This window comes from Symphodus melops (assembly GCF_947650265.1).
Source record: "Symphodus melops genome assembly, chromosome: 1".
NCBI lineage: Eukaryota > Metazoa > Chordata > Actinopteri > Labriformes > Labridae > Symphodus > Symphodus melops.
In genome coordinates, this window is record NC_136691.1 from 29,337,719 (window position 1) to 29,348,787 (window position 11,069).

The 11,069-nt window shown below is 44.6% G+C and overlaps 1 protein-coding gene across 2 annotated transcripts; it reads left to right on the top strand.

Annotated features, from left to right (window-relative positions):
• Positions 1–2,839: 2,839 nt before the first annotated feature.
• Positions 2,840–11,069, top strand: adora2aa (adenosine A2a receptor a). 2 transcript variants are annotated; one of them, XM_079345867.1, is made up of 3 exons: positions 2,840–3,046; positions 7,919–8,643; positions 9,531–11,069. In XM_079345867.1, exons 2-3 carry the CDS (start codon positions 8,303–8,305, stop codon positions 10,540–10,542), a joined length of 1,353 nt encoding a protein of 450 aa, XP_079201993.1. In that variant the 5' UTR covers positions 2,840–3,046; positions 7,919–8,302; the 3' UTR covers positions 10,543–11,069. The 2 variants fall into 2 exon arrangements, with proteins under 2 accessions (XP_079201993.1, XP_079201992.1); XM_079345866.1 differs by lacking the exon at positions 2,840–3,046 and having other exon boundaries at positions 7,795–8,643.

Sequence of the window (11,069 nt, forward strand, 5' to 3'; positions counted from 1 at the left end):
GTATCGCAAACCGTTACCATGACGATAATTATTATTTTATTTTTTTTCTTGCCTCGTGTTGAAGTTGTCTCCAATTTGCCAAACTTCATTTGGTGACTTTGTAGTTGAGGGTTAGCCTTTACGTCGTCCAGATTTAGCATCCAAATAAATGGTTAATTACACACTTTAATGGCGTTGTTGCTTGTCAGGACGTTTAAAGCTGACACAGAGACTTTGAAGGAAGTGTGGCTGTGATGTACTATCTGACTGCTGTTGTGTTTATTGTGCCTCAGTTCACTGTATTTATTTGCCTGGTTTCTAATCATAGAAGTGAGTAGCTGTTCTGACAGACGATGCATATCGTTCTTATTTCCTGCCTTAGCGGTCGAAGCTTGTGGGAGTCGTACTGTGACACTAAAACGAGCTGCTTGCTCGGGCCCTCCTGAGATTCGAGCGTAGATTTCGAAGCACACGCTGCCGTGCCGTTTGCCGAAGCCACATCAGCACAACGTGTTCAACTGCAGAGACATTCAGTGATTGACAGATAGCACAATGACCTTTTTCTTTTTGTTGTTCATAAAGAGTGCGAGTGAATTTAAACGCATTGGAAGGTTTTGGCGCTCTGTAGATAGAGTGTGGTGTCGTGATGCTGAAGATTATTATCAGCCAACTGTTTGAGTGTGTTCTGCTTGGTTTCCCCCCCTTTTGATTTATGGCTCCTGACAGGAACGCGTGTGAACCTCAGAGAGATTTGAATGAAATGTTTGATCACGCTTTAGTGATCCTTGGACGCTACGAGGTCCAGCTTCGCCAACGCCGAGTGACTGATGGACACTTGTCGGCGAGACGGCCGGAGCACATTCCACCTCCACGTGATGCACAGCCATGAGGGACAAGTTACACTGTTTGAGACCTGAGATTAAGCTCTTCACCACAACAAGCAAAGCAAATGTGAAAAGTGCATTTAATCTTCCTTTGGTCCACTTCATCATGCTACTTTATTTGTTTACTTGAAAATGCTCTGAGAATTTCACTGAACATGTTTTTTTTTCTCCATGTTGCCTTTTTCAGCCCATTGCCAGGTTTTGTGTTTTCTTTGTTTTCTTCACATGCAGTGCTGATCCCTGCGTGTGCCCAGTTAAAGCTGAATGATACAATCTGTTTTGTGAGCGTGTGTATGCGTCTGTGTGTGTCTAAAGGGACTAAGCTACAGTATTAAGTTCACACTATGATAATCAATTGTAAAAAAAAACAAAAAGCTGTCTGGATTTTATGTTGCTTTATTTTATCTGGCAGAAGTATTAAAAGACCATTAAAAAAAGCTGTTTGTTCTTTTTCTTAAAAAGTGGTTTATAGCAGGAAGTAGAAATTCCTGTGTCATGTTTTTATATATACATATACATTTATATATACATATATACATATATATATATACACTGCTCAAAATAATAAAGGGAACACTTAAACATCAAGTCACTTCTCTGTGCATCTCGTAGGATCTGCTGACACACTCCAGACACATGAGGTCTAACATTGTCTTGCATTAGGAGGAACCCAGGGCCAACCGCACCAGTATGGTCTCACAAGGGGTCTAAGGATCTCATCTCGGTACCTAATGCCAGTCAGGCTACTTCTAGTGAGCTCATGGAGGGCTGTGCAGCCCCCCAAAGAAATGCCACCCCACCTCATTACTGACCCACCACCAAACCGGTCATTCTGGAGGATGTTCCAGGCAGCGTCTCCAGACTCTGTCAGGTCTGTCACATGTGCTCAGTGTGAACCTGCTTTCACCTGTGTAGAGCAGCAGAGGGCTCCAGTGGAGAATGCCAAACATCTTGCACGGTGTTGGGCTGTAAGCACCCCCACCTGTGGACGTCGGGCCCTCACACCACCCTCATGGAGTCTGTTTCTGACTGTTTGAGCAGACACACGTGTGGCCTGCTGGAGGTCATCTTGCAGAGCTCTGGCAGTGCTCTTCCTGTTCCTCCTTGCTCAAAGGCTGAGTCCTGCTGCTGGCCTCCTCCACTTCTCCTGATGAACTGGTCTGTCTCCTGCTAGCACCTCCATGCTCTGGACACTACAGAGCTGGATGAGCTGCACTACCTGAGCCACTTGTGTCGGTTGTAGACTCCGTCTCAAGCTACCACCAGAGTGAAAGCACCGCTAAGATTCAACAGTGACCAAAACATCAGGCAGAAAGCTTCGGAGCTGAGAGGTGGTCTGGGGTCACCACCTGCAGAACCTCTCCTTTAATGGGGGGGGGGGGGTCTTGCTAATTGCCTTTGACCAATGTCAATCAGTGTTGCTTCCTAAGTGGACAGTTTGATTAAGTGTGATTGACTTGTGTTGTTTAAGTGTTCCCTTTATTTTACTTCTATTAAGGTCACTAAGCAACAAATAGGAAAGTTGCAACACTATAAGAGACAGAAACCTCGAGAAGAAGCCGACTGGTGCTGAAAAGCGTTGATACAGTTTGTGAAGTCAGGCAGCTCTGAGGTTCACATTATTATTTACATGAATAAAAACAGATGTAAGTCTTAATGCATTTATTTGAAAGGAAATAAAGGGTGAGATCAGACATGCTTATTTGTCTTCTGTGAGAATTAAAACAAGTTAAAGTGTGTCAGCGAGAGTCAAGTAGACACAACAGGATTTGAACTGATCCGCCCCCGCAGAGGAAACACAACGCTGAATATGTTTTATGAGGGGTGTGTGTTTGTCTGTGTGTCGTGTGTGTGTGTGTGTGTGTGTGTGTGTGTGTGTGTGTGGTCTGTGTGTGAGGGAGGGAGGAAGGGAAAGAGCGTCTGAAGCTTGAAGCACATAAGAAGCAGTGTCATTTGTTAAACATCAGCAGGAGGAACTCTTCAAACTTTCAGCGTGCTTTTATGATTTTGACTTGAACAACAGGAGGAAGTGAAGTAATCAGGCGGGTTTTGTCTTTGACTTTGTGGGAGAGTGAAGACGTGTTTTTTTAAGACTTCATTTCCTGAAGTGCTATCAGACTTTACTAGAATATATTCACTTTGTTATTTGGGAATCATCAGCGACTGATGGACCTTGAGAGAAGGTGAGTTTTCTCTGTTTCTCATAAATTCATCAAATTTATGAGAATTCTTAACATGTGAATCTAATATACATTTATATTTATATTTAACTGAAATGCTTAAATGTCTGACATTATTATTAAAGGGTTATTACTTTATGAACGGTGACGTAAGGCTGCTTTAACATTTGCATATACGAGTGAAGAAGCGACCTGCATTCATCTGAGAGCAGGTATGTGACGTGAGAGAGGAACACAGTATAGTTTGTACAAGCTGTCCCAAACTGGGTGTTAACTCTCCTCACCTTGCAGTGAGAAAAAAACAAAGCAGCAATAAACCTCCAAAGAATGTCCTCGCGTTGTTCCTGCAGGCGGTCTGCTGTGTGGGACTCATATGTGTCTGCTGTACTAAAGCCACTCATAAAGTAACAGCTCTTAAATGGTTCAGGTGCTGAAGTCATGTGGAGATAAACACCTGTCCTGGGCAAAGTGAAACTAACAGGTGATGATGAGCTGCCATGACAGGACGTCCCAATGGGAGGGGGGGGGGGGGTGTTTACCCCTCATAAACAGTATCTAATAGCTGACTTGATAAAACTCTAGGATGTAGATTTAAGTATTAGGTAATAACAGTGTATAAAGTTGATGCAATAATGTGACAGTAATGATGCACTTAGGAAAATGTGTTTTTCTTCAACATATGTAGTTAAACTCTATAAAAAACTATTAATACAAATTATATGTTTATTCATCATTTAAAACTGTTAGCTCACGCCGAACAATCTGATTGGACAAGAGGCCATGAGTGACATCCCCGGGACTTTTCACCACACGTATCCCTCCTCTGTCTCAGCCAGGAGTTATGAAGCTACTTTAAATGAACTTTTTGAGCTGACAGAGTTTTTCTTTATCATCTCAAACCTCAGAGTCACAACACACTCTAACGTCTCTGGTTTCATTTATCTTAACATGAAGTAAAGGTTCATACTACAGAGTAGCTGCTCTGTGGTATCCATGGACACCAACAGCAGAAGAGAAGGTTTGGGTTGCTTAGCAACCAGTTAAAGTGAGGAGCTAGTTGAGTTGGTGGAGTTAGAAAATCAGCTGTAGTTGATTTTTACTTTCTATGTTTTATTAAAGTGATGGAGGAGGAGATGTTCTTCTGGATATCAGCACAGCTGTCAATATCTTCAGATCGAGTCTCTCTGATAATCTGTCACGACACATATGCACACAATGTTGATGCTGGCCTTTATGATGACTATCATTCTACTATTCATTTATCAGACGCTTTAATCCAAAGTGACGTACAGTACATCACAGAGGAAGAACAACACAGTCTGATCAGAAAGCGACGCAATATCCTGCAGTTCATCAAGTTTCCACTTGAGGCTGGCTGGAAGACGTCATATACATAAAACAGGCCGGTTTTACGTTTTACAGCGTAAATGAACATGTTTACAGCTTGGTTAAAAAAAACCTAAATAGGTCTGATTATTGTAGTCACACATTTTACGGTGGTGAATTTTTTAGAAACGGCTCTGCTTTTGTCCGATGGCGCCAGGTGGTGGTGAGAAGAGCACATTGCAGCATCTGCATTGATCCTTGACCTGTTTTCTCGTCGAGCGTGTAAACCCTTCCATTAATATGCCGGTGTTGCATTTAAAGGAAGAATGTGCAAATTTTTGATCCAATAGATGTCGCACTTGAGCATAAGCGCTAATCCAAGACCAACTGTTGTTTGGCCACGCCTCCGCTTTTCTGAATCCTCCGCTCACCTCCAACCCCCCTCCACTCACGTTGGCACAAAGTAGTTCTGAATCAGAAAGCGCCATAATTAAGCACCATTGAGCACAGGCAGCAGACCAAACTGTCCTTTGCTCGAGCTGCAATCACCTGTGTTCTGCATTGTTGCGTTAGCATGCTAATATTAGCACTCTTTAGTTAGCTCGTAGCTTCATATTGCGCGTACATTTCCACAGCACGAGCGCGATCTAAAAATGTGACAGCCAAATAACCAATGAGTATGTTCTTCTTCTTGACTCAAACAGCTTTTATACACAAGGGGAGGAGCCGGCCGTCCCGTCCATGTAAACACAGCTCTGACAACAACACAGCCAGCAGGACTCCAGCTTCTCCCTCACTGGAGACAGTCAGGACTCACACACACATTCACACAGGACACACTGGATTAATGATGTATTCATGTGTCACACCTGTTAGGCATGTTGGATAAATACCCAGGGAAGCCCCGAGCGGTTGATGCTGAGGTAGTTTTAGTTTGATTGTGATGGAGTATTATGAGTCCATCTTATCATCAGGCTGTTGATATATTCCTTTGCATGGAAGGAGGAGCATGGTGAAGTGATAGCCTTAATCCTAAATTCATGTGGTATGTTACCTGAATATCAAAGACCTTGTCATGTTTCACTGTCGATCTCTCAGACGTGTTTTAGTATTTTTATTTAAGGATGACTTGTTATCGTAAGGTGCTTCACTAGCCTGGGAGGATCGCTGTCATACTTTTCAAACTTTTCATAAATTCAACATTTCTTTTTCCCGTCTTCTGGGAGTTTTAGTTTTGGACCCACCGCCGCTGCATTATAATCCATTGTAATGAAACACAGACCCTCTCTGACACCAAGACATTTAAATACCCCGAGCTGAGAGGAAAAACACCCACAGAAACCTTGTTTGTAAGTCAAACAGATATCCTCCTGATAACTGTCAGCCTTGAAACAACAAGTCTTTGGTATGAATAAAAAGGTCTCGTCCCAAAAGGAAAACCCTGACTCCCAGAGCAAAGACCCCGGCGTTCCAGCACATCTGCTATCTCTGAAAACTCAAAGTGACCTCAAGAAGCCTCCCTCTGAGGGATCACACCATGAAAACAGATTTGTGTTTGGTGAGCCTTTTATGGACACCGGACAACCCAACTATTGTGAGCATTATTCATGGAGAATGGACATGGGGACGTTTGATTACATTTCCAGGAATAATGCTTTTTGAACAGAAGACACAGCAACATTTATGGATTACAACACAAGCACAGTTGAGAGAGGTTAATCTTTCCTCGTATGTTAAATGTTTAGATTATTGTTTGATCCCCAGCTCCACCAGCTACGTTTCCGATGTGTCCTTGGGCAAGACACTTGATCCTTAAAATAATCCTGTTGCTTCGTCTGCGGTGAATAAATGTATTCGTTACTTCTGATGGTGAAACTACGGAGCAGCAGCCTCTGCCATCAATGTGTGAATATGTCGGTGTGACCTCTGGTGTAAAGGAGAAGACGAGAAATATGCAAATTACTGAAATGTTTCCACCAATGAGATTCAGGGCGTTTTCACATTCAGTGCATTCAGTTACAATGAAGTCATTATCTGATTAGATCTTTCAAACAGTATAAGTAGAAGTGCAGTTATCTGATCAACTCACATCGATATCAGCTGATTTACTTTCTCTTTAAAAACAAGCTGAAGCATGTTAGTGGACGAGTGCGTCATCGAGCTGCACAGATTTTACACTGACAGGTGCCGATCTCACAATCTCCAATCACACACGTTCAAGATTTCCTCTCTCTCCTTCTGCTCTGTTATTGCCTTTCCATCTTGTACCAGTGCTGCACCATGCACCTGCAGACTCGCAATTTCTGCATTTAAAATAAACCTTAGGAGGAGTGACGAGGTCGGAGCCTGAACATCAAACTCAAACTTCGCTCAGCTGCTGCAAACATGCAAACGTGATCTCACTGAAACGGTTTTAAGGCAAGTTTATTTATGTAGCACATTTCAACAACAAGGCAATTCAAGGTGCTTTACACAAGACATCAAAAGCATCATGACAGAGGAAAGAAAAGATACATAAAAAATAAAAATCACTGAAATTATTAAAACTTAAAATTTGTTAAAGTAAAAACAATTCAAATCAAATTAATTTAAGGAAGAATATAAAAAGGATTTAAAAGTTACAGTGCATTAAAACCTTTATTAAAATATTTTAGTTAAAGGCAGCTGTAAACAGGTGAGTCTTTAACCTAGATTTAAAAGAGCTGAGAGATTCAGCTGACCTGCAGAGAGTTTGTTCCAGATATACAAAGCATAGAAGCTGAAGGCTGCTTCTCCATGTTTGGTTCTGACTCTGGGGACAGAGGGCAGACCTGGACCAGACCACCTGAGCGGTCTGAGCGGTTCGTAGTGAATCAGCAGGTCACTCATGAACCATTAAGCGCTATATAAATCAGCAGCAGGATTTTAAAAATGTCTTTTTGCAGGTTGGTCGCACGGCCCAGGTGAGAGAGTAAAACATGTGACTCAAAGTGTTTTCACTGCAGTCTCAGACGTCGCTCCGTGTTTTACACATAACTGTGGTAGCAGTGGGAGCTCTGCTACGTGTGTGTTTAACTCTGATGATGTCTACACAAACTGCTCTCCCACTGCAGGGTCAAGAGGGGCTGTTTACAGAGGACCTGACCACTCCAAAGTCCCACAAAACTGCACACTCACATGACCATGACTGTCAACTAAAACCATCAGCAGACCAGTTTCTCCAGAAGAAAAAGTATTTCAAATGGCCTCAGAGTTAAAACCTTGGAAACATGTAAAGGCTTAAAAAATCAAAGGTTGTTGACGCCTTTTTATTTGATGAAACACTCAACTTGGACCTAATCCAAGAGAGAAACATGTATTTGTTTGTTGTTGATATTCTTTTAAATGAATAATATCTTCCATTAAGAGAAGTAAGGGTCAGATAGCGGAAATAAGCATTTCCTCCTAGCGACACATTTTCTTTTTGTAGGAAGAACACATTGCTGCAACACTTCATCGTCACATCTCATGCACGGGGAGGGTTGCAATCAGCTTCCTTTATTAATAACCACTTCCTCTATTCCTCTGCAGCGAGAGATAATGCTCATGTGATGTGCGTTGTTGGCACCATCTCAGCCCCTCAAGACGTTCATGGGAAAAAGCTTCAGAGGGGAAGGACCTGCGGGGAGAGGACAGCAGAGGAGCTCAGCACCAGGAGAGCATGAAGGCATTTACGACCTGTTCATGGAGCTTAAACCGGTGACAGCTCCATCTGAAGTGGAGTGAACCTTTTTGATCAGCTGTTTGAGCTTAGCAGGTGTGAAGAAGTGCTAACAGCTGTTTAGGGATTCTGGTGGATGTCTCTGAAAGTGTTGGTGGTGAGGAGGCTGAGCTCAACGAGTGCCCGTCTGCAGCTATGGTCGTTGAGTCGAGCTCTCCTCTCTTCTCATCGGTGAGCCTACCCTTTGCCTCAGCATGTCGGACTCCTCTGCTGCTGCCTTCATCTTCTACATCGTCTTGGAGCTTCTGATTGCCGTGTTCTCCGTGCTGGGCAATGTGCTGGTCTGCTGGGCCGTGTGTCTCAACAGCAACCTGCAGAGCATCACCAACTTCTTTGTGGTGTCGCTGGCTGTGGCTGACATCGCCGTGGGCGTCCTTGCCATTCCCTTCTCCATCGTCATCAGCACCGGCTTCTGCTCCAACTTCTACGGATGCCTGTTCATCGCTTGCTTCGTGCTGGTCCTCACCCAGAGCTCCATCTTCAGCCTGCTGGCCATCGCTATCGACCGCTACATCGCAATCAAGCTACCACTCAGGTCAGACGCCTAAAGAATTCTTCACTGTGTTCATTTTTTTCTCATGCAGATAGAGAGGAAGTGTAGTGGGAGGATGCACTTAAATGTTGGGGGACATGTTGAGAAAAGTTAGAACCTGAAACCAAGACTAATTTGAAATGTGCCGTACTTGGCAGCCTTCCTTTCTGTTAAATGCAGGCGTGACATTTCAACTGAAACTCTTGGCTGAATGGTTGTGTCCAGAAATGGCTTCTCCCACAGGACTGCGTCCCCTCAGGAGCAATAAACAGATCTTGCTCTAATTGCTTACACAGACGATGTGAAGGCCGTGTAGCCCCCCTGTGTAATCGACCTTCATGACCCTCCTGTAAAACACAGTGTTTGTCTGAATATGTATGAGGGATGTGAGTTTGCATTAAACGCTCGAATGAAACACGTACGGACTTCGATCCTGTCACTTAATGGAAAGGTTGATCACCTGTGACGCTGCAGCTCAAGCTGTGACATCATCACGCGAACATGGTCGACCCCACGCACAGCTTTCCTGTCTTCAGGGTTCAAAGCTTTTGTATTCAGCACCCTCCTCCTCCTCCTCCTCCTCCTCCTGCAGACGATACGTGAGACTTCCTCTGTGTTTTTGCGGCATTGACCTTTGCACTTTAACATCTCAAGAATGCGATAGAAACAAGCCAAACATATCAGCTGCTCTCCCACACTGCGCTCCTCAAAATAGACGCTTCCTTTGAGGAGCCCTGTTTGTTTACCCCTCCTCTTTTAGTTCCGGTATGAGAAGTGCATTTAGAGAGCGACTCATAAGTCTGAGAGAACTTCAGACACAGACTCATTTCAGAGAGGGAAACACGAACTTTCTTCAATCTGACAGTAATGCTCATGGTCTCCCTCTCCAGGTACAACAGCTTGGTGACAGGGGAGCGTGCACGAGGCATCATCGCCGTGTGCTGGGTTCTATCCATCATCATTGGTCTGACTCCCATGATGGGCTGGAATAATCTGCCCAAGAGTGACAACAGCACTTGTCCCCCAAACCTGATGAGGTGCTTGTTTGAGAAGGTGGTGGTCATGGAGTATATGGTCTACTTCAACTTTTTCGCCTGCGTGCTGATTCCCCTGCTGCTGATGTTGGCCATTTACCTGTGTATCTTCATGGCTGCTCGGCACCAGCTGAAGCTGATGGAGGTGAAGGCACTTAACGGAGAGAGGTCTCGCTCCACGCTACACAAAGAGGTCCAGGCTGCAAAGTCTCTGGCCATCATCGTCGGGCTGTTTGCCGCCTGCTGGCTGCCCTTACACATCATCAACTGCTTCACCCTCTTCTGTCCGCAGTGTCTTCGTCCTCCACTCTGGATAATGTACGTGGCCATCATTCTCTCACACACCAACTCTGTCATCAACCCCTTCATCTACGCCTACCGCATACAGGAGTTTCGGAAAACCTTCCGGAAGATTATCCAGCGCCACATCCTAGGCCGGCAGGAGCTGTTGGAGAGCCGCGACAGAGTGAGTCGCTCCACTCACAACAGCATCACTGACTCCATCAGACTGAACGCAAACAGCCTCAACATCGACCTCTTCACTGAACACAGCAGCTGCAGCAGTGAAAGCTCCTACCCTTCTCCCATCTCTCCAGTAGGGGGCGGTTTAGTGGCAGTGTCCCACCCCCCTCTGTCAGTAGTGATTTCCTACTGCCCCAAGATGGGCCTCTGTCCCCTGCATCCACTCAGTCAGGCTCGGGTCCCCATAGGTCAAGATCTGCAGACTGTGGAGCAGCAGCACGACTGCGCTGCACCAGAAGAGGTGGAGAATAAGGACAAAGAGAACCTTGGCTCCGCCCAGATCACATCACTGTTAAACAAGCAGAGGAGGAAGAACGGCTTCAACGAGCTCGCAAAGGCATCCTGACACATGAGCAGGAAGAACGTTTTTACGTCCGTGCATCATCAGAGTCACAGCTCTGCAGGAGGAAGAAGAAGAGTGTTGGAATAATTCCTTACCTGCAATGAAGACGGAAACACTGTGAACTGATTAAAGTAAGAATTACTGAGTCCATTAATCTGAAAGGTTGTTGCACTGCTCGAGGACCAAAGACGCTGTGATGCTTTACGACCAGGAGCAGCTGAGCGACTCACAGCTTTATCTCTCACTTACTCTGCCCAACAAGAGAACAAGATGCTTTCGCTACCTTCTTTGATGATGAAGTTCACTATAAAACCATGCTGATGAGTAAATGGCATGCAGGGGCGTGTCCGGCCTTTTTGTTGACCGGGGTGGCCCCTGGGGTCTGTGACTCATTAAGTGCGTCCACACTCGCATACACAAGAATCTCTTTATTTTTTACCCAAGAGTTCAAGGCTATACTTTGTGGCCTACTTCTTTAAGAACTCTAAAAAAAAAGATGCATGTTCAAAGTCACAATTTAAACGAATTAA

Coding starts and splice junctions, on each gene's coding strand:
- adora2aa (XM_079345867.1), top strand. CDS start 8,303: ATGTCGGACTCCTCTGCTGCTGCCTTCATCTTCTACATCGTCTTGGAG. Junction 8,644..9,530: donor GCAATCAAGCTACCACTCAG/GTCAGACGCCTA, acceptor CTCCCTCTCCAG/GTACAACAGCTTGGTGACAG.